The 24,412-nt window shown below is 38.5% G+C and overlaps 1 protein-coding gene across 5 annotated transcripts in view; it reads left to right on the plus strand.

The window, feature by feature from the left end:
* The first annotated feature begins 6 nt into the window (after nucleotides 1–6).
* Nucleotides 7–24,412, plus strand: part of LSM14A (LSM14A mRNA processing body assembly factor) — a 56,647-nt gene continuing 32,241 nt past the window's right edge. For all 5 annotated transcript variants that reach the window (XM_024733801.1, XM_024733802.1, XM_024733803.1 and 2 more), the window contains exon 1: nucleotides 7–194. In XM_024733801.1, coding sequence (XP_024589569.1) covers nucleotides 74–194 — 121 coding nt within the window. In that variant the 5' untranslated portion in view covers nucleotides 7–73. The remainder of the gene's footprint in view (nucleotides 195–24,412) is intronic.

Below are 24,412 nucleotides of genomic sequence, written 5' to 3' on the forward strand. Positions count from 1 at the left end.
CGTGCTGAGCGGCCACAGCGGCGCGGGATCTGCCTCTCTGCGAGCGGCCGGGAGCGGCGGCGGCGGCGGCGCCATGAGCGGGGGCACCCCTTACATCGGCAGCAAGATCAGCCTTATCTCCAAGGCGGAGATCCGCTACGAGGGCATCCTCTACACTATCGACACCGAGAACTCTACCGTAGCTCTCGCCAAAGGTACGCCGGGGCGGGCCTCTGGGTGTGGAGCCGGGCCGGGCGCTCGGGGTTGCGCCCGGCTCTCGGCCCGCGACCTCCTCGCTCCCTCCCTACTCCCTCCGCCGTCCTCCCGAGCGGGGCCGCCCCCTTCCCTCCTTCCGGGCCCAGGCGTCGCGGGCTGGGCCGGGCCGCGGCCTTCCCCGGGCTCCCAGGCTTCTGCCCCAAGGTCCGCGCCTTCAATCCGGGGACTAAGGACCGGGAGCTGGGCGGGCACGGCGGCCCTGAAGTCCGAGGACGGGCCGAAGAACACGGAGGTACGCGTCTTCCAACTCCGAAATTCGGTCTTAGCATCAAACAAAGCCTGAGTAGTCAAAGAATTTTTCCGCCTAGTCTTAAAGTGCTGATTTGTTGATTCTCCGGCACCCATTTTCTCGCGTTCTTAATTTCAATTCGCTGCATATCCCTCAGGTGAACTGTGTAAGTGATGTGCCCAAACTTTGGATTTCCTCTGCGACGCAGACGGTCTCGAAATGCCATTGGTACCATGGAGCAGATCACATCCCACTTGTCTTCTGTGTGGTATTTACCTGTTAGACCGGAATCCTTCTCCAAACCTGTTGTGCAACCATCTCTTTAAAAGTGTTTGCTGCTCTCGTTTCGGCCTTGTTTCTGGAAGCCCGGAGGGAAGAAGTGTTTAAGCTTTTTCCGGGACCCTTGTTCACAAGGCAGATCTGAGTGGTCAGTGGGCGCTGACCGACCCCCATGCAGGCTCCCTGGGACAGAGTTCTGGGGTCGGGGAGGAAGTTGTTCTCCCCCAAATATTTAGCATCGCCACAGTCTTGTGGGTTTTGTTTCCGTTTACACGTCTGGGCTTTAGCTCCGCCGGGAAACCAGGAAGAAAATAAACTTTAGCTCCTGATCTTGAAAGAAACCTCACAAGTTTTTGGAACACTTAGGAGAGGGAAGCAAGATAACTAAGGTATTGATAATTTTCGCAGCACATGGTAGAGTTATAGAATGAATAGCATGGTAAGGAGAGAGGTACGGCGATAGGAAAAAAATTTTCTAAATCTATTTTTTTAAAAAAGATTAATCTTTGACCCAGGAGAGTCATTTCGCGGTATCACGCAAGTATTTAGTGACATTTTTTTTGGATTCTCTGGTACATCCTTTTTAATAGCACTCGTGTTGGGACAAATCTTATATCTGAGTAGGGAGCCTTAAATTATTTTATCTTAATTTCCTTTCCTCTCCCCTCCCACCGACCCCCCCGCGTGCATATTTAGCTGTATAATGTTTTAATTTTTATGATTTTGTGAAATTGTGAAAAAGGTCCTCTAAAGTTCTTGGTGAGAGCCACATACAAGCTGAAAACAGTATTTCTCTTTAAAGTGGTTTAATAGCTTTTTAAAAAGGCATTGTTTTACCTAATCTGAATTTTAAGGTGTCTTGCCAGTTCCTTCACTCCTCACAAAGAAAAAATCTGTACATTGTAAAGATTTCTAATGTATTCATTTCAGTCTTTTAAAAAAATCTGTATACTCTTTTATGCAAGAACCTAAAAAGTCTGTATTTTAGTAACGATCCACATTTTTACAAATTATCCTTTCAACAGCTTCTAGGGTCAGTGAACATTTTGTTAGTCTGTAATAGTTAAAATCATATGTAAAACATAATTTGTCTTTTTTATCATGACTTGATAAATATGTTATATAAGTACAGCAATGAAAAGATTTTTTTTAATCATTGAATTTATGTCTCTACTTATGGCTTTGATATTTAACCCCACATACATAATATATTCTTTTTTCTTAAGAAATATGAGTTATTTAATGTGTAACAGAGGTTTGGGAATTTGTGTTTGCAAAAAATTGGAGTTATCAAATCTTGATATTATTCTACCTAGCGGTATCTAATCTAAAACTACTTTATAACTGTCCAGTCAACAACCGGACACTTATTTCAAATTTCAAAATTAGAAGTGGGGTGTTTGGTCTTAAAATTTTAGAATTTACATGACTTGTTGAGTAATTTGATATCTGAAATTCCACCTTTTTCAAAATTTGGATGAAGAGTGGCAGTATAACAGATTGAAGCCAGAAGTTTATTCATGGATTTTAGAATACTGTATGTTTAGAATACAGTGTGTATTTGGATTTAGAGATCCTTGTTAACTCTTTTTAAACTATGGAGTGAGTTAATCTCTTTAACATTCTTAGAATTCTTTTTAGGATGTTAATTTTTTTCCCCTCTAGGGAGCTGTTTTTTTTTTTTTTTTCTTATTGTGAAATATAACCACACATGTTGAAAAGATAAGTAGATAAACAAAGATCTTTAAACAAAGATCCTTGTAACTACCATCCAGGGTAAGACAGGCATTGCCAACATCCCACAAGCCTTCCACCCCCTGCATCTTCCCATCAACTACTACCCTCTTAAGCTAGATATAAATGTTATTCTGACATTCATAGTTTTATCACTTAAGTTTACATCTCTGAATGATAGAGTTTTGTCCGTGTTTGAACTTTATATAAATGGAATCATCTTGTATATATTTATTTTGGCTTTTGTTGGGAGATAGTATTCCTTCATGCATATGATATGTTTATTAATGCAGTTGTTTTGGATATTCTGCAGTTGTTTAAATTGTTTACAGTTTTTGGCAATTATGAACAATGCCTTTGTGAACATTTGTGTTTGAGTTTACTGATGCATGTTTACATAATTTTCTTTATGGTGTATACTTTGAATTGCAGGATCATGGGGATTGTGTGTCTTTATTAGATAATGACAAACAGTTTTCCAAAGTAGTTGTTTACTAGTTTTTATTTCAGTTATTAGTACAGTATATGAAAGTTATAGTTGTTCCACATCCTTCAACAATAATGTTTAGTATAAGGTATTTTATGTTTTAGTTCTGTCCAATCTGGTGGGTATGTATTTGTACCTGGTTTTAATCTCCCTGATTACTAATGAGGTGAACACCTTTTCATATCTTGGTCATTTGGATTTCATCTTTTCGTGAAGTGCCTTTGAAATCTTTTGCCCATTTTCCTATTGAATTGCATGTTTTTTTCTAGAGTTCAATATTTAGAATATGAATCCTTTGCTGGATGTATCTGTTACAAGTATCTTTTCCCATTTAATGGTTTCTTTTGGTGAATAGAAGTTCTTTTAATGTAGACTTGTTTATCACTCTTTTCCATTATGGCTAGTGTTTCTTTTCCTTTTTTTTTTAAGGAGTTTTTCCCTATCCCAAGTCATGGAGTTACTTTGATTATCTTTTCAAAACTTTTTTATTTTGCCTTTTCGCATTTAGGTCTATAATACGCCTGTAATTAATTTTGTATATGTTGTGAGGTATTTAAATCTTTAAATTTAGTAAGGGCATCACTTGGCTTATGTGATCCAGATTATAATTTAGATTCTTTACTTGGATGTTACTTACAATTTAAATCCATCTGGAACTATAAAATAGTCCTGAAATTTTGGACTATTTCTGTTTGATGTAGTATGTAATTAGGGTGACCATATGGCCTGGTTTGCCCTCGTGGAAAGTCCTTGTTTGTGCCTGTTATTCTGGCATAATCGTTAAAACATCCCTTTTCTCTCTTGAAAATGTTGCAGTTTGGATAATAAGTTGTATGGTCACACTGTATATAATCAAAAGCCCAATCCCAGAGGTACTGCTGAATGGGTGATGTCTTTTATTTTCTGCTAGAGATTTCACTGACAAGCTCTAGTTCTATAAAGTGAACTTGAGGTAAGTTTGATGAACTCTAATACTCAGTCTTCTGAATCAATGTCAGGAAGTTTTAAAGGCAACTAGGAAGACTTTAATGTAGGTCTAAGTATGTTAGTAGATAGCCTGGGCTGTAGTTTGTTTCTTATAGTCTTTGTCATAGCTCTGCATTTTTTTTCTTCCTAATACTGATCATGACCTACACATAATCATCTTTGTTTATTTGCATGTGTTTATTGTCTCCACCTTCACTCCCCACGTAGAGTCTGAGCTCCTGGGATGAACGAATATTTATTAAATGAATGAATAAATGGAAGTTAATTAGCATTTTAGTTTATTAATCTTATAGAAGTCTCTTGGGGATATCTCCAAATTCCATGTTCACAATTGTCTCTCTTTAAAATTAAAATACATAGGTATGTTCCCTCCCCCAACAGTAAGAAATTTTGGAGAATAGGGATATAAGAGGAAAAAATCTTATGACATGATTTAAATGACATTGTTGGGGAGACAGAGTTTCACCTTATGACTCAAGCTCAATTATAGTTTTCATTTAAAATGTAAGAGAAGCATCAGTTCAGGACGTTTGAGGGAATTGCAAAGTGATGACATGCATCAATAGTTTGTGGGATACTTCCAATTGTATTTGCACCTGTGTTTGTGAATATGACGCCCAGACACATACTAGATCCTGGATACTAAGAGATTTCGCACAGAATGGAAGCTTCGTGAAGGCAGAGAGTTTTGTCTCATTCATTGCTCTATCCTCAGTACCTGGAATAGTGCCTGGCACATAGCAGACCCTTGGTAAATATTTGAATAAATGAAAAGGATACTTGTAGTTATTGAAGGTTTCTAATTATGGGAATCTCAAAGTTGGAGGAAGTTTACATTTCCTATAAGCGTTATATATGTAGATTTTAAAAGTATTTAAATAAAATTAAATGAAATTCTTATGTAACATATATTTAGTTAGCTGTACCTGGATAATATACCCCTCAAGTGAAAACCAGGTTGCCACTGAATTAGGAAAAGAGACTTTGTGAAGAAGAATGATTATATAAGCCAGCTGCTTTTAAAATGATTTGTTTTTAAAATCAAGTGACTGGTGGAGGAATATAAAAGTGGGTAAATTGGTAATGGGTTATTTCCTTACTCATCTGCTAAGTCTTGCCCATTGGCATAGCTTACCTACTTCTTGACTGTTGATTAGCCACATAGTCATAAACTTCAGAGAGTGGGAGAGTTTTGTATGATGGATGAAATGCCTGTGAAGTGCTTTATTGATTTCTTGCATTCTCGCATGAGTTGGGGATCCAAATCTAGCAATTCACAAAATCGCTACCTAGAACAGCAAAGATCCAGTGAAACTTAATGCTGCAATTTCTTTTGGTCGCCCTATTTAGTGGGGTTGCCAGAACTTGGAGCCTTGGAAACAGTTTGTTGTTGTTGCATACATAGTCCGCAGAAATTCTTGGTAATTCTGGGAGTCTCGGGTCAAGTGCCAAAAACTAACTGTACATTTTCCAGTGGAGTAAAATAAGCCATGACTTTCTGAATCAGAAGTAAAGAAAACAATGTAAAGCCTGAAGAAAATAATAGTAGAAGGAAGGAAATATTAAGAGTAAAGAGATCTTACCTGTGCATGACACATAGCAAGAATTTTATATTTAACTCAGTGCCAAAGTAATAATAGCAGTAACTGTAGATAGTTTAACTTAAATTTATTACTCCATGATAGAAGGCGTTTTCTATAGAAACAATTTACTGTTTATTTTCTCTATGATGCTTTAAAGTAATACTTCAGTTAGCCATTTTAAAAACTGGATATCCTTGAAGTAAGTTTTTTTAATGGATAAAGTGTGAGTTAGTCTGTAAAATATTTTATTCACAAGGATTTTATTCTAGTTTTGTGAGGTGTTTGTTTCTGAAAGAAAATGTGACCCAAAAAGCCAGTTGGAATACTTAGTAGCTCTTTGATCTTGGACAAGTAATTTAACGTTAGCTTTAACTTCATCTTTTAAATAAGGATAATAACGCCCATCTTTCAGAGTCATTCTCAGAATTAAATGGGATAATATCAAAAGTTAACTGTTGGGCTTCCCTGCTGGCGCAGTGGTTGAGAGTCCACCTGCTGATGCAGGGGACACGGGTTCGTGACCCGGTCCAGGAAGATCCCACATGCTGCGGAGCGGCTGGGCCCATGAGCCATGGCCGCTGAGCCTGCACGTCCGGAGCCTCTGCTCCGCAATGGGAGAGGCCACAGCAGTGAGAGGCCCGCATACCACACACACACAAAAAAAGTTAACTGTTTTATTGTAGGTGCTTAACAGAGAGTAGCTATCTTAGTGTTATTTCCAACCACTGTCTCCATCTTTGTCTAGGCACCCCAACTCCATCAGTCATTCAGATCTATTGTAGTCTATAGTCTGTTGATCTTACTACCTTTCACTGCCCCACACTCCCCTTATAACTTTACTTCCTGCTTTAATTCCACAAGGAGTTGTTACAGTCAGTACAGAGCATATACTGTCAATCCCCCTTTCCCTCTCCCACTTTCTTGTACAAGTGTCAACACAGACATGCTGGCCAATTTCACTGTACATTTATGTTCACTAAGCCCAGCGGTCATGGCTACTTCCCATATATATATACTGTATTTCCATAGTCCATTCGTTCCATTTTTCTGCATGACTATTCCATTCCTTGTTTTCCTTAGACTTCCACCACCTCTTCCCCCATCTTCACTTTCAGCCTGTGAACGTTGCTTCCTATTTAATTGAGAAGAGAACAGCAAACAGAAGAGAATTTTTATCAACTCATCCCACATGTACCTAGTTACCTGCATCTGCCCCAAACCTGTCCTTTTCTCTGGTCAATATAGATAAACTGTTCTCTCTAAGGCCACCCTTCCACTTGTGCAAGATTTCATCCCTTCTTGATGATTCAAGGACATTGCTCTAGCAGTTCTCTACTCTCTCTCTCCTATGTATTCAGTTTTTCTTTCTCTACCAGATCCTTCCTGTCTACTCACAGATATGCTGTTATTTCACCCATCTTAAAAACAGCAACAACAAAAAAGCACTACTACTCTTAATGCAGTTCTTCTTTGTTATCTACTGCCCCATTTCTCCCCTTCCCTTTGCACCAGAACTCCTTGAAGGAGTTGTCTACATTAAGGTTACCGAAGACTTCCATGTTGCTAAATTCAGTGGTTGGTTCCTATTCTCAGTCTACTTGACTGATCAGCAATATATGGCACAATTGATCTCTTCTTGTAACAGTTTTTTCACTTGATATCATCCTAGTTTTCTCTAATACCTCACTGGTTGCATCTCAGTCTCCTTTGCTGATTCTTCAACTCCTAAACCTCCAAATGTTGGAGCATGCCAGGGCTTAGTTCGTAACTTCACTCTCTTGTTCTCTCTCTCCTCTCTTTTTTCTTTTCTGTTGTTTACAAATTATTTCCTTATTTTATCATCTGCACTCTTCTCTTGATGACTCTTCTCTTCATGACTTCAAATACTATCTATAGATTACTGTTATTTCCAACCTGTACCCCTCCTCTGAACTCCTGACTTGTATATCCATCTGCCTCCTTAACATCTCCACCTGGAAGGATGTCTACTAGGCATCTCCCATTCAGCATGTCCCAAACCTGTTTCTCCATCTAATCGAATGACAACTTATTCTTTTAGTTGGTAAGATCAAAAACCTTTGAGTCATCCTTAATTTCTCTGCCTCTCACAGCTCATACGTGTTTCTGATCCTGTCAGCTCTAATTTCAAAATATATGCAGAATTTTACTTCTTACGACCTCTACTGCTTTACTCTGTTCCATTATCTCTCACCAGTCTATTCAGAGACATTCAGGGATTCCTGTTTCTTGTTTACAAGTTGACCTCTTAGTTGACTCTCTTTTTCCCCTAGTATTGCAGGGCAGGGGTGGGGGGATGTGTGGGTGGAAAATTTTCTTAGTGAACCTATCTTTTTGTTGATTACTTGGTTGGCTGGCTATATTGTTACAAATTCAGAATTTTTTTTCTATGATACTTTGAAGTTATTGGAATGTTGTTCTCACATGCTGGTGTTGCTGATACCAGTCTGATTCTCAGTCACTTTTCTCTCTGGAAGCTTTATTCTTGAGTTAAGAAATGTTGCCACACTGGCATGTTTTTCTCCTGAGTGATTCTCTGGATCTTGTAAATCTTGAAAAAAAATCTTTTTTTTTTTTTAATTGGGGTATAGTTGTTTTACAATGCTGTGTTAGTTTCTACTGTACAGCGAAGTGGAGTTCAGCAGGTTCTTATTAGTATATCTAATAAGAATAAGTATACAGCAGGTTCTTATTAGTTATCTATTTTATACATATTAGTGTATGTATGTCAATCCCAATCTCCCAATTTATCCCACCCCTCCAACTGCCGCTTTTCCCCCTTGGTGTCCATACATTTGTTCTCTACATCTGTGTCTCTATTTCTGCCTTGCAAACCGGTTCATCTGTACCATAATAAATTTACTGTAACCTAATAAATTTACTCTCTCTGTCTGACTCTCAGATTGGTTTCTCTTCCACCCCAGTGTTTTTTGTTTTGTTTTTTAATTCCTATTGGATACATTTATTTTTAATTAATTTGCTCTTAGAAATATTTTTATATCTCTGTCTGTGGGTTATGTGTTTGGAAGATTAAAATAGAAAAACCAACCACAAGGAAGAATGCCCAACAGAGCAAGCTTAGAGAGTCAAGATTAAATTTAGACTGCAGATTGGACATGCTTCTACTTTTTCTTCCTGTTTATAAGTCCTACTAAAACTACATGAGAAGGCCTTTTTTTAAAGACATAAACCCATAAAGGACAAAGTAGATTTGGAAAGGAGACAACAGCCACAAAATTTTGGAGGCTGAAAACAAATGGATGAGTTTAAATGTCTTCTTAGCAGTATTTAGAAAGCTGCAGACTAAGTAGGCAGTGGGTAAAGCCACGAAGTAAACCTGATTTGCACCCAAACTCCTAAAAGTCTCAGGAATTGGCATCATTATGTGCAATGGAAACAAGGACTATAGTAATTAGGTAAGATAGCGGTAAAAACTGGAAGATTAACTTGAAATTTGTTTCAACAGTGGTCAGATTTCCAAAGCCCCTTTTGCATTTTACACAACTGGATAGCCATTCCTTTCCAACCCTGGTGCTCTCTGGTGAGGGTAAACTAGAGGTTCTGGAGAAACCTTAGCACGTATGGGAGCAGAGTTAGCTACCACACTAAAGACAGCATGGAGCACATGGGGCATAAGGGAAGCTTGTATCTGCCTGGTGCTTATTATATCCATTCAAGAGAATTACTGAGCGCCTACTATGACTATATGTTAAACACTATGCTAGGTGCTAGTAAACAAAAGAGAGCAACAGAGACAAGGTTCTTGAGGACCCAACAGCTAAGTTAGGGCCTGACAGATAGTCACAATTAGCCAAATGAAGAGGATATCTAGGAAGAAGTGTCCAATCCTTGGTCACAGGGAGTTTGCAGTCAGAGAAGTGAACAGAGACAACTACAACACAAAGTCCAAGACTTATCCTTACCCACAACACCTTGCAACTCACCTAAGGTAGGACCACACTAGTTGTCATTTAGGTCTTCAGATCAGTCAAGTTCCTTCAGATTTGTGGCCTTTTCACAAGGTTCTCTTGACTGGAATGTTCTTCCTTCTTACATGACTGTTGAAGAAATGGAACAAAGCAACATTGATAATGAAATCACAAACGAAAGAGAAGGCCTGACTGCTCTGGGAGGCTCAAGTCCCAAGGAAAATGTGTCAGATGACAGATTCAAGCACTCCCTTCCCTTTTATTTTGCTTCCACTGCTACATTTATCTTTGTTTATTCCGTTTGTCATTTGAATGACATGCGAACGAGTCTGAGTTTTCTTGGTGGATTGTAAGGAGCCACGGAAAGTTTCTGGCCAATAAAGTGATGTGTCAGAGTCCAGGTTTAGGAAGTTTATGCTGACAGCATTGTGCAAAAATTGAGGGTGAGGGACAATATGAGCAGAAAATATTGAGTTCAGTTGGAATATTTTAAGAGTTTGGGAAAGAAGAAATACAGACCTAAACTAGTTAAAATAGAGAAGAAAGAGCAGATGCATGAGAAATTAGGAGAATGGGTTGGCCTTTAAAGAATTGAACAAGGAACAGGGAGGAATCGAATGATGGTACCTATAATGGTTCCTATTGACCAAAATTGGGAATGGATCAGGAGGGAATCAGGTTTATACTCCTAGATTCTGCTGCAGTATCACCACCCCTGCAAAGCCTTCCTTGATTACCCTAGTCAGGAAGTGTTCATTGCATCTTCTGTGTTCGTGTTTTACCTTCTATTTTCTTTTTGTGCTTATCAAGCTTTTCTTATTTTTCATTACTAGACCTCAGCATCTTTCCCCCCCTTGTGTCCCTTGTGCATAGCAAATTAACTGTTGATCACATAAAGAATTATTATTTCTGAAAATTCTCCTCGGTCAGAAAATGTGTGGTTGAACTTGACATTTAATAGGAAAAGACAGTATGATAAATTAAGACAGTACTGAGAATATTTTATTCTCTCAGATTAGTAATAATAAGTATAAACAAATTTTCTTTTGCCATCCTGTGCTTTATAGAAATGTTTCAGGATCTACAATTTCAAAGAGGTCCTTATTTATGTGTTTTGCATTATTACTTGTTTTGCATCACCATCTAAAATTTCAAATTGCTTTCTGGTTTTACAATTCTCTCTTCATGGCACTCTTTCTAAATTCTTATTCTCACTAGTCGTTATTCCCTTAAGCTCAGTCTGAAATTCTCATGGTTGAGCAAAGATATGTCTGAGTAAACCTGCATGTATTAGTAATCCAACAGGAGGAAGCAAGTGAAGTTGCAAGTAAGACTGAGCAAGGTCTCAAACCTATAATCGTGGAAGATGACATTGGGTTAAAAGAAATGTATGGGTCTTACTTCCCCCAAGACTGCAAGGAAGAGGGGAGAAGATGAGTGAAGATAATGAAATGTATTAATGAAAAAGGACCATTTGGAGTCTTTTTAGTCAAACAGGAGTTTACTTTTAGAATTGAGTGATAAGGAGTTGGTTTTAAGAATATGTTTGAAAAGGTGAGAGGAAAGTCATCTGGGCTGTGAACTCTGTTATCTTAGAGTCGCCAGTGACTGGCATGCAACAGCGCTGAGGAGATTGAGAATATTGCGGAGAGGTCAGTAGTAATGTCTCTCTCTATTAGGGATGACAAGTATATAGTGGGTACAGGAAGAGATTACAGAGGCTGGGGACAGATGTTTTTATTCAGCGCAGTAATATTCCCTAATAGAAGGAAAGTAGTGTGAAGAATGGACCAAAGGAGAAAGTGCAGGTGTGCAGAAAGCGGAGGTTTGTGGTGACAGGCTGTGGTGTGATTCAAAGTCCAGGCCTGTGGAATCTTATTTTTTAAAGCTCCCCGCCCAAGTAAAAAAAATCCAGAGCCTGCTTACTACTGTCCTGCTGTCAGGGTCTGTGCAGGGTGGTACGTTGTAGAAGAGATAGCTTGATGGGTGAAGATCTTTTAATATTTAAATAATTAAACCTTGTATTAAACCCTTATATAACAGCTACTCCAAATATATAGTATCTCAAATAGTTTCAGCAAAAGTTTATATATGATATTGGATTTGCACCAAGCACTGTACTTAAGGATAAATATCAGAAGGAGAAAAAAAATACCAAGTGCAGCTTTTAAATCCATGTGCTGTTTTTTCTGTTTGCCCATCCTCTTGATGTCCAGCTATTTCTTTTTGCTGTAAATAGTCATTTTCCCATTTTATTCTAAGTAGATTTATTGTGTAACTTAATTCAATTCCTTTGGTATTAAACAATGCTCAGCAATTTTGGAAATAGCTTATTTAGTAGCTTTTTCCACTCTGGAATTTATTCAAGAAATATTCAAAATCAAAACTACCATGAGGTATCACCTCACACCAGTCAGAACGGCCATCATCAAAAAATCTACAAACAATAAATGCTGGAGAGGGTGTGGAGAACAGGGAACCCTCCTGCACTGTTGGTGGGAATGTAAATTGATACAGCCACTATGGAGAACAGTATGGAGGTTCCTTAAACTAATAATAGAACTACCATACAAACCAGCAATCCCAGTACCGAGCATATACCCTGAGAAAACCATAATTCAAAAAGAGTCATGTACAACAATGTTCATTGCAGCTCTATTTACAATAGCCAGGACATGGAAGCAACCTAAGTGTCCATCGACAGATGAATGACTAAAGAAGATGTGGCACATATATACAATGGAATATTACTCAGCCACAAAAAGAAACAAAATTGAGTTATTTGTAGTGAGGTGGATGGACCTAGAGTCTGTCCTACAGAGTGAAGTAAGTCAGAAAGAGAAAAACAAATACCGTATGCTAACACATATATATGGAATCTAAAAAAAAAAAAAGTTATGAAGAACATAGGGGCAGGAAATAAAGACGCAGACATAGAGAATGGACTTGAGGACACAGGGAGGGGGAAGGGTAAGCTGGGAGGAAGTGAGAGAGTGTCATTGACATATATACACTACCAAATGTAAAATAGATAGCTAGTGGGAAGCAGCCGCATAGCACAGGGAGATCAGCTAGGTGCTTTGTGTCCACCTAGAGGGGTGGGATAGGGAGGGAGACGCAAGAGGGAGATTTGGGAATATATGTACACATATAGCTGATTCACTTTGTTATACAGCAGAAACTAACACACCGTTGTAAAGCAATTATACTCCAATAAAGATGTTTAAAAAAAAAAAAGAAATATTCAAATGTCAGCAATATGTAGGGCACTGTGTTAGTTACTGTGGTAGTTACAAAGATACAGATCTTTGTCCTGAAGATCTTTCACTTTTAGAAGAGGTAGGTATATCCAATGGTAGAATACTGTGTGATTTTTAGAGGAAGAATGTGTTACTTCCATCTGGGAATATCACTGGTGGAGTTGTGTGATGGCTAGTGTTGTGTCAATTTGGCTGGGCCACAGTGCCCAGATATTTGGTCGGATATTCTGGACCTTTCTGAAGGTGTTTTTTTAAACCAGATTAATATTTAAATTACTGGACTTTAAAGCATATTTACTCTCCATGATGTGGGACGTGGGTGGGCCTCATCCAGTCAAGTTGAAAGCCTTAATAGAACAAAGACTGACCTCCTCTGAGCAAGAAGGAATTCTGCCAGCAGACCACCTTTGGACTCAAACACAACTCTTCTCCATGTCTCCAGCCTGCTGGCCTACTCTGCACATTTGGGATTTTCACATGAGCCCAGTTTCTTAAAATAAATCTCTCTGTGTCTGTGTGTGTATACGTGCATCCTGTTGGTTCTGTTTCTCTGGAGAACCATGATGAATACAAGTAGTATCCAAGCTGAAATTTAGGATAGGTCAGATGTGGGGAGGAGTTTTGGTAGAGGATGGAAAACCTGCTCCGTCTATGGAGAATAATGAGCTTGGTTGGAACTTAAGTTTGGGTAAGTGTCTGGGACCAGGTCTTATAACTGATACTTGACAGGAGTTTTAACTTTAATACTACATCATGGGGATTCCCTGGTGGTGCAGTGGTTAAGAATCCGCGTGCCAATGCAGGGAACACGGGTTCGAGCCCTGATCTGGGGAGATCGCACATGCCGCGGAGCAACTAAGCCCATGTGCCACAGCTGCTGAGCGTGCACTCTAGAGCCTGTGAGCCACAACTACTGAAGCCCATGTGCCTAGAGCCCGTGCTCTGCAACAAGAGAAGCCACCGCAGTGAGAAGCCCATGCACTGCAACAAAGAGTAGCCCCTGCTCACCGCAACTAGAGAAAGCCTGCGCGCAGCAATGAAGACCTAACGCAGCCAAAAATAAATTAATTAATTAAAAAATAATATATATTTTTTAAAACTACACTATAAATGTTATTCTAGATTTCCATTTGAACTTAGCCTTAGTTTCACAACTAACTTTTGGACATTTCTTGAATAATTCAAACTTTTGTTTATTGCTCTCCCATTTTAGTATTCAACAGACTTATTTTTCTTCTTCATCAGTCAGTATTAGAGCCTAATTTATAATTTTTAGTTTGTGTCCAAAAGTTAAGCCTTGGGACTTCCCTGGTGGTCCAGTGGTTAAGACTGCACCTTCCATTGCAGGGGGTGCAGGTTCAATCCTTGGTCAGGGAGCTAAGATCCCACATGCCTCAGGGGGGCTGAAAACCCAAAACATAAAGCAGAAGCAATATTGTAACAAATTCAGTAAAGACTTAAAAAAAAAAAAAGTTAAGGCTTTTGGAAAATATTAATGTTATTTTGAGGATGGTAACCATACTTAACTATGGACATATTTATCATTTAAACTTAGAAAGCTTTGGTATTTTATAATGGACGTATTGTATTGGGAATTTGGTCACTATAGCTCTTCCCTGTAGTCATGTACTATGACTATGGGTATGGGTGTTAATATACTGTTAACCAGGTTTGACAATGTGATATTTGAGCTTGCCTTGATTTAGAGATAGAGATATTTTAGATAAATGATTTTGCCAGAACTTTGACCCTATCTCTTTTTTTAAAAAAGAGTATCATGGTATACATTTTTATTAATAAATCTTTGCTATTTGTAGCCAGAGTGGGGAATTGATTATATTCTTTTAAGACTAATAGAAAAAAAAAAAGTATTTTCCCTACTTCCCCCTCTTTTGAACACTGGCCTAAAATTTGGGCTTTTCTAGTTTGGGGAATAAGAAAAACTAGAATACTTATTAAAGCAAGGTAACAACATGATGAAGTTGAGAATATAGAGGACAACCACACCTAGTTTTAACATTCTCATCCAACTATTATTATCATTTTGTGTATTCTCTTACCAGCTATATTTGTAGGGATGTGTGTGTGTGTGTGGTTTTTTGTTTTTGTTTTGTCACACCGTGTGGCATGTGGGATCTTAGTTTCCGTACCAGGAAGACCAGGGCTTGAACCTGTGCCCCCTGCAGTGGAAGTGCAGAGTCTTAACTACTGGACTGCCAGTGAAGTCCCTGTGTATGTTATTGATGTGAAATTCATATAACATACAATTAACCATTATAAAGTGTATGATTCAGTGGCATTTAGTTTAGTCACAGTGTTGTGTAACCGCTACCTCTCCTTAATTTCAAAACTTTTTCATCACCTTGGGAAAATACCCCTTATCCATTAAGTAATTCCCTCCCCATTTCCCCGCCTTTCCTCAATAACCACTAATCTGCTTTCTGTCTCTCTGGCTTTTCCTATTCTGGATATATTATATAAAAGGGATTGTATAATAGGTGACTTTTGTGTCTGTCTTCTTTCACTTAGCATAATGCTTTGGAGCTTCTTTCTAGCTGTAACATGTATCAGCATTTTGTTTTTTGGGTTTTTTTTTTTTTTTTTGCGGTACACAGGCCTCTCACTGCTGTGGCCTCTCCTGCTGCGGAGCACAGGCTCTGGACGCGCAGGCTCTGCGGCCATGGCTCACGGGCCCAGCCGCCCCGCGGCATGTGGGATCCTCCCGGACCGGGGCACGAACCCGTGTCCCTGTGTCCCCTGCATCAGCAGGCGTACTCCCAACCACTGCACCACCATCCCTGTATCAGCATTTTGTTCCTTTTTATGGCTGGATAATACTCGTTTGTGTGTGTGTGTGTAAAAAACACAATTTGTTCATCTGTTGATGGGCCTTTGGGTTGTTTCCAACTTTTGACTATTATGAATAATACTACTTGAAACATTCATTTCTGTGTGGACATAGGCTTTTTATATATGAGTGAAATTGCTGAGTCATTTGGTTATTATATGTTTATTTTTTGAGGAACCACCAAGCTATTTTCCACAGCAGCTGCACCATTTCACATTTCTACCAGCAGTGTGCAAGGATTCCTATTTCTCCACATCCTCGTCAATATTTGTTATTTTCTGATTTTATTACTAAAGCCATCCTGGTAGTTGTGAAGTGGTATTTCATGTTGGTTTTGATTTGCATTTCCATAATGACTTATGATATTAAACATCTCTTCATGATCTTGTTGGCTATTTGTATATCTTCTTTTGAGAAGTGTCTCCAAGTTTTTGCTCATTTTTAATTGGATTGTTTGTCTTTAACAATTTGTTGAGTTCTTTATATATTCTACATATTAAACGCTTATATATGACTTACAAACATTTCTCTTATTTCATAGCTTGTCTTTTAATATTCTTAATACTGTTTAAGAAGGGGTTTAATTTTTATGAAGGGTTTAATTTTTATGAAGTCCAATTCATCTGTTTTTTTCTTCTGTTGCTGTTGCTTTTAATGTCAAATCTAAGAATCCGTTGTCAAATTCAGGGTCATAAAGATTACTCCTATGTTCTCTTAATATTTTTATAGTTTTGGCTCTTATATTTAGGTCATTGACCCACTAAAAGAAAAATTCTGTGTTTCTCTTCCATTCTAGCTTCCAAATTGTGGGTGGGTGGGGGGGTTTCCCACATCAATCAATTCTCCAACTCCTTGGGCACCAACTGGGTGTCCTACAATTTAACTCAATTCTGACACTGTCTATCTGAAGTTAGTGTCAGATACCACAGGTTAAGGACTCAGTTCCATAAGACTTCCCCCCACCCACTTCCCACACCAGTCTCAAGGCCTAGCTTGTGACCTGTATTTTTAACCAACTGGTTATAAATTGGAGGTTGCCACAACCCCTTCCTTGGTTTGATCATTTGCTAGAACAGCACACAGAACTCAGGAAAACAGTTTACTTGTTAGATTACTGGTTTATTATAAAAGGATACAACTCAGGAACAGTCGGATGAAAGAGATGTAGAGGGCAAAATGTGGGAAGTGGTGCCGAGCTTCCGTGCCTTCTGTAGGCACATCACCCTCCCAGCACCTCCACATCTTTACCAACCAGGGAGCTCTCCAAACCCCATAGTTTACAGATTTTTATGGAGGCTTCATCACATAGGTGTGATCAATTATTAACTCAATCTCAAGTCCCTCTCCCTCCTTAGAGGATGGGAGGTGAGGCTGAAAGTTTCAAGCTCCTTATCATAGCCTCGTCTTTCTGATGTCCAGCCCCCTTCCTGAAGCTATCCAGGAGTTCACCAAGAGTCTCCTCATTAGAGCAAAAGATGCTCTGATATGACCCGGGAAATTCCAAGAGATTTAGGAGCTCTATGTCAGAAGCCAGGGTCAAAGACCAAACATTAGAGCAAAAGATGCTCTTAGTACCTTTATCTATTAGGAAATTACAGAAGTTTTAGGCACTCTGGCCAGGAGCTGGAGATAAAGACAATGGCATGTGGGATCTTCCCGGACCGGGGCACGAACCCGTGTCCTCTGCATCAGCAGGCGGACTCTCAACCACTGTGCCACCAGGGAAGCCCAGAACATTTTTTGAAGAGACTGTTCTATTATCCCTGTTGAACAGTCTTGGACCCTTGTCTAAAATTAATTGGTCATAGATGTTTGGGTTTATTTCTGGACTCTGTATTCCATCCCATAAATCTATATGTCTGTCATTATGCCAATACCACACTATTTTGACTACTGTAGCTTTGTAGTAGATTTTGAAATCAGGAAGTATGAGTCCTCCAATGTTTTCAAAATTCTTTTGTCTATTCAGGCTCCCTTGAAGTTCCATATAAATTTGAGAGTTAGCTTTTCCATTTCTGGGGGAAGGGGGAAGGCCATTGTAATTTTGATAGAGACTGCACTGAATCTGTAGATCACTTTGGGGAGCATTGTAATCTTAAGTCTTCCAATCCATGAACCTGCGATGACTTTCCATTTATTTAGGTCTTCAGTTTCTTTCAGCAACATTTTGTAATTGTTAGTGTACAAGTTTTTTACCTCCTTGGTTAAATTTATTCTTAGATATTTTATTCCTTTGGATGCTGTTGTAAGTGAGATTGTTTTCTTAGTTTCTTTTTTGGATTGGTCATTGTTGGTAGGTAGAAACACGGCTGATTTTTGTGCTGATGTTGTACCTGTAACTTTGCTGACTTCAATTATTAGCTCTAGTAGTTTTTTAAAAAATAGATTTTATGGACTTTTCTATATATGGAATCGTGTCATCTGCAAAAAGAGTTTTACTTCTTTCTTATTTCGATGCCTTTTATTTCTTTTTCTTGCCTAATTGTGCTGGCTAAGACTTCTAGTACGTTGTTGAATAGCAGTGGTGAAAGTGGACATCCTTGTCTTGTTTCTGTTCTTAGGGGAATGTTTTCTGTCTTTCACCATTGAATGTGATGTTAACTGTGGGTTTTTCATATATGCCCTTTATCATGTAAAGTAAGTTTTCTTCCTTTCCTAGTTTGCTAAGTATTTTTACCATGAAAGGGTGTTAAATTTAACAACCGCTTTTCCTGCATCTATTGCAGTAAACCTTTGGGGTTCCCCCCTACCTTGGTTTATTAATGTGGCATATTACATTGAATTTTTTTGTGTGTTAAACCACCCTTGCATTCTTAGAATAAAATCCCAGTTGGTCATGGTTTATAGTCCTTTTAATGTACTGTTGGGTTCAGTCTGCCAGTATTTTGTTGAGGGTTTTTGTGTCTGTATTCATAAGAGATATTTGTCTGTAGTTTTCTTACAGTATCTTTGTCTGACCTTGGTGTCAGGGGTAATGCTGGCATAATAGAATGTGTTAGGAAGTGTTCCCTTTTCTTCTTTTTTTTGGAGAGGTTTGAGTAGGATTGATGTTAAAATGTTTAGTAAAATTCACCAGTGAAACTGGACCTGGTTCTTTGGAGGTTTTTGATTACTGGTCCAGTCTCTTGTTGGACCTGTTAAAGATCTGTTGAGATTTTCTATTTCTTCTTGAGTCAGTTTTGGTAATTTGTATGTTTCTGGGAATTTTTCTTTTTTGTCTAGTTTATCTATTTTGTTGGCATACGTTGTCTGTAGTATTCTCCTGAGTCTTTTAATCTCTATAAGGTTGGTAGTAATGTCCTTGCTTTCATCTGATTTTAGTTATTTACATCTGCTCATCTTTTTCTTTAGTCAGTCTGGTCTAGCTAAAGGTTTGTCTATTTTGTTGATCTTTTCAAAGAACCAATTTTTGGCTTTGATGATTCTGTTTTTCTGTTCTCTATGTTGTTCATCTCAGCCCTAATCCAGTATAATTTCCTTCGTTCCTTCTGCTGGATTTGGGCTTAGTTTGCTCTTTTTCTAGTTTCTTAATAAAGATCATTTGAGATTCTTTTAGTATAGCATTTATAAATTTCCTGCTTGAGTATGGCATTCTCTACATCCCCTGATTTTGGCAGGTGGTATTTTCTTTTCCAATTGTCTTCAGATTTTTCTTAATTTCCCTAGTGATTTCTTCTTTGACTTACTGGTCCTTTAAGAGTCAGTTTAATTTACACGTACTTGTGAATTTTCCAGTTACCCTTCTATTATTAATTTCTAGCTTCATTCCACTGTGGTCAGAGAATACTTCTTAAAATTCAATCCTTTTCAATTTATTGAGAGTTGGTTTTGGCCTAAAATTTGGTCTGTCCTGAAAAATGTTCCATGTGCAATTCAGAATAATGTACATTCTGCTGTTGTTGAGGGGGGAAAGGATATGCCAACTCTTCTAAATGCCTTCACCAGCACTACTAGGGAAGCCGCTTGTGCCCTGCCCTTGAGGGTTGAAACAATGGCCAGCCTCTGTGCTGGCCCCTCAGTGAATTTTCAGGCAGATCATGTCATACAACCCTAATTTTTTGGAGGACAGGATCCCTGTTGCCCACCTGGCATCAGCAAGCTGCACCAGAAACATGGGCCACTGTCCCCATAGCTGCCCTTGACAGAGATGGGAGATGATGAATGGTAATAGCCAGCCACTCTGCAAAATGCCAAAATTCACCAAAGGTTACTGGCGTCTTTCTTCATTAGGTGCTCCCTTGGATGCTACAGGCATTTGACTAGATTCCATAGTTCCACAAAGGTTAATTCAGACTGTTTGCCAGCCCAGTAGTTGCTTGGGTGGAGGGACCAATTCCTGGATCTTCCTACTCTACCATCTTCCATGATGTCACTCACATATATGTTTTTATTTTAGATAGTTGTAATCTTTTGAAAATAATAGTTTTATAATCTGCCTCATACATAGCATGTTTAATGTTATTGTATATTTACCTAATATACAATATATTATTGTATATCAAATATATTATTTGATGTAACAAATAATATAGCAGTCTATTTTGAAAAAAGTGGACAGAGTTGTAGAACTCTAAGTAAGAAATTACATTTGATAAATAATGTTATATTTTGACCTCCTTCTTTAGGTACCTTTTCACCAGCACTTGCCCAGTAATTTCCAAACTGGCCCTCTGCTTCCTTTTTGATTTTATTTTCCAAGTCACAGAAGAAAATATACTGGAGGATAGTGGTTTCCAGGGGCTACGGGTAGGGGGAAATGATACACTGTGGTTCAATGGGTATAAAGTTTCAGTTAAGCAAGGTGGTAAAGTTGTAGAGCTCTGTTTATAATTAACAATACTGTGATGTACACTAAAAATTTTGTTAAGAGGGTAGATCTCATGTTATGTATTCTTACCACAATTAAGAAAAATAGGGAATTCCCTGGCAGTCCAGTGGTTAGTTAGGACTTGGCGCTTTCACTGCTGGGGCCCAGGTTCAATCCCTGGTCCGGGAACTAAGATCCTGCAAGCCAAGTGGTGCGGCCAAAAAAAAAAAGAAAAGAAGAAAAAGAAAATGAATGGAAATGATAGCATTAACAAAAATGCCGGTGAAGTATACCTAACAATGAAGTCGTCTGCCAGCTTGAAAGAAAAAAATGTAAGGTAGCCTGATGGAAGAAAGTATAAAAAAGAGTTGAATCTGCTGTTGGAGACAATGAAAGAGTGCATCAGGATCAGGGAGAACCACGCAATAAGCACTTATAAGACTGATTACATAGCCAAATTGAGCTAAGAGGAAACTTGGGGTGATTGGGCATCATATACTGTTACTCTGTGGCTTTCTGTGTTTAGCTGCTGCCCCCTAAAGTGCAATAAATAAATAAAAATTACAGGTTAGAAAACAGGGAGGAAACAATGTGATTTTTGACTGTACTGACATAATTCCCTTACTAACCAGTTGCACATGAGCTAATTCATGTATTGAAATGTTTTGTAGCAGAATAGTACTAGTAATTTTCTACCTTTTCTGTGTTTGTCCGGCCTTCTCTCTTTCTACTCTCAATGTCCAGGTTTCAACCTTCACCACCTCTCATTTGTTCTGTTATCTTCCAGACATGTGTTCCCTTCTGGTTGCTCTTCTAATTAACTTATTCTTTATAATGCTACAAGAACTGTCTGTTGAAAACATTAAATCTGATCAAATCGGTTTCCATCATTAGAGCCTGTTTCTCAAACTCTTAGTGTGTGCAAATCATTCTTCATGGTCTCTGTTTTCATACTTTTTCATTTTCCCTCTTTTGCTGTATGGTAGCTTTTTTTTTTTAAGGGAACTTTTATTTTTATTTATTTATTTTTGGCTGCATTGATCTTTGTTGCTGCGCTGGCTTTCTCTAGTTGTGTTGAGCGGGGGCTACTCTTCATTGTGGTGCGTGGGCTTCTCATAGCAGTGGATTCTCTTGTTGAGGAGCACGGACTCTAGGCACGCGGGCTGCAGTTGTTGTGGCACGAGGGCTCAGTAGTTGTGGCTTGCGGGCTCTAGAGCTCAGGCTCAGTAGTTGTGGCTCATGGGTTTAGTTGCTCCGCGGCATGTGGGATCTTCCTGGACCAGGGCTCGAACCTGTGTCCCCTGCATTGGCAGGCAGATTCTTAACCACTGCACCACCAGGGAAGCCCGGTAATGGTTTTCTTCATACCATATTTTGGAAAGTATGCCTTTAGTTTTCAACTCTATTTTTGGTTACCTTTAGGACTGCGAATAACAAATTTTTAAGCCTACATATGTTAATTTATCAACTTCCCCCAAAATTTTATGAGGTGACTCCTACTATAAAAGATGAGTATTAATTTATGAATTTCCTTTTGTGTTTCCTCTGCTTCTTGTCATTTTCATCTCCCAATTTTTGTTAGAATACTGTGGAAATAGATACCATCCTAATTTTTGCAACACTTTGTAACTTTGTAGTCTTTTTCAGAACTATTAAATTTACATTCTATTCTAGCACCTTAGTAAATTGTCACATATATTTATGTGCTTAAATGGATTTGTTGTCCATCTCTTATTTTTTGATGGCACTGTTCCTGTGAGTTCTTTATTTTGATGTAGCAAAGGATAAGTCTGTATGGCTTATAGTGCACTAATTTTTTTTTTCCTGGAAGTACAATGAAACCTGATCAAATTTAGGTCTTTATGTCAGGATACTTGTTATATCTTTAGTTATATTTTCTCTTATTTGTTCTGTTGTCTTTCTCAGAGACTGTTCTGCTTATTGTTGATATGTTTTATTAGTTCTGCTGTTGTATTTGCCTTGTCTATTTTTTCTTTCCTTAACTATGCTACCTTTTCTTTTCAGTATCATTTTGATCATAAGAGTTTTATTTTTCTTGAGAATGTAAAGCAGTTCTTTCTGAAATTTTCTTCTGTTTCCTGTGATAAATATTAATCCTGAATGGATTTTTCATCTTTCTTTTGACTACATGGGTATAGTTTGAATGGTTTTGTTATGCCTTAGAAAGCCTAGTAGAGCTTCTCTTTGGTTTTGTAAATAGATGGAAGACCTTTAACCCCACCCCACCTGCCTGCAGCTTCAGGATGAGCTAATCTGTTACTTTGGAGGTCTGGGACTTTATAAAGCATTGTATGGTGGCGATAGTGGTGGTGCTAAGTTTAGGAGTGAGATTGACCTACTTGTAATTTTATTAGTCTTGCTTTTTCTAATTCTTTTCGGCCTTCCTTTTGGTTAAAGGACAAGATGTAGGACCTTGTCACTTGCTCCCGCCCTGATAAAGTATTGGTTGGCCACCAGAGGAAGGGATGCTTCAGCTAGGACGTCCTACATCTTTTCCTTTATCACATCTGTGTCCCCGTCCACCAGGTTGGAGGGTGCCTGGGAAAATTGCTCAACATGCTACATGTGGATTCTGGAGTTGGTCTTCTGGTTTGTACTAACTGATTCAGTATCTGAATGATAGTTTTTAATAAAGCTTTATGGTATAGGTTTGAGGTATTTTCCTGGTTTAAGGATATTTTAACTTTTTAATTTTCTTTAGTTTTTGGGGGGGCATATTCTGCAAACCTACAACCATGCCATCATCATTCCTGGAAGTCTCATAAGTACTAGAAAGAATTTTTAGGATTTAAAAAAAGGCATTATTTAAACTGAAATCTTTATTTTCTATCTAGCTGTGGATCAATTCTGCAGAAAAATGCATACATTCAAAACTTTGCACAATGTTAAGGTGTTTACTTCCTCTAGGACACTTTTTAAATGAATAATATCTGATATTGAAAACTTTCTTATTTGGAGTTTCTATAGGAATGTCAACATCAGAAGTCTCGTAAGATAGTGAACCTGAAACTTTAATATTCATAAGAAACTCTTGAGGAATTGGTTTAAAATGCACATTTCTATACCCTCTTCCCAGAAGATTTGAGTCAGTGGATTTGAGAATCTTTCTAGCTTACCCTCATGCAGGTGGTCCACAGTTCACCTTTGAGTAATGTTAAAATAATCAGATTTAATTATGAGATAGATATTTCAGGTAACTAGGGCATTTCAGACTATCCCATGGAGCTGAATAGTTTGACAGATGCTTTCCTTGGCTTCTAGAGGATGTACTATTCACCAAGATGGATATTCTTTCCATTTTCTTCTCTTGAACCCGAAGCTCAGTTTCCAAAACTTTGGGATTTTTGTAGATTGGGAAAATCTTCACATCTTCACTTACTACATACACACACACACACACACACACACACACACACACACACACACACACACGAAATGCTGCCAGTTTTTTATTTTGCTGAATGAGGGCATTAAAAATAAATAACAATGAAGGACATCTTTAACACCTCCTCTTACCACAACCACCAAAGATATAAGTAAATAAAAATGTAGGAAGAACACAACCTCATAATACCGATAGTCTTGTTTGTTTTTTTAAAGATAACTTTTTTTTTTTTTTTTGCTGTGTTGACAGGCAGATTCTTTTTTTTTTAATATATAAATTTATTTATTTTATTTACTTATTTGTTTTTGGCCGCATTAGGTCTTCATTGCTCTGCACAGACTTTCTAGTTGCGGCGAGCGGGGGGCTACTCTTTGTTGCGGTGCACAGGCTTCTCATTGCAGTGGCTTCTCTTGTGGAGCATGGGCTCTAGATGTGCAGGCTTCAGTAGTTGTGGCATGTGGGCTCAGTAGTTGTGACTCGCAGGCTCTAGAGCGCAGGCTCAGTAGTTATGGCGCGCGGACTTAGTTGCTCTGCAGCATGTGGGATCTTCCCGGACCAGGGCTCAAAACCGTGTCCCTTGTATTGGCAGG

This window comes from Neophocaena asiaeorientalis, unplaced genomic scaffold (assembly GCF_003031525.2).
Source record: "Neophocaena asiaeorientalis asiaeorientalis breed wild unplaced genomic scaffold, Neophocaena_asiaeorientalis_V1.1 scaffold280, whole genome shotgun sequence".
Lineage (NCBI taxonomy): Eukaryota > Metazoa > Chordata > Mammalia > Artiodactyla > Phocoenidae > Neophocaena > Neophocaena asiaeorientalis.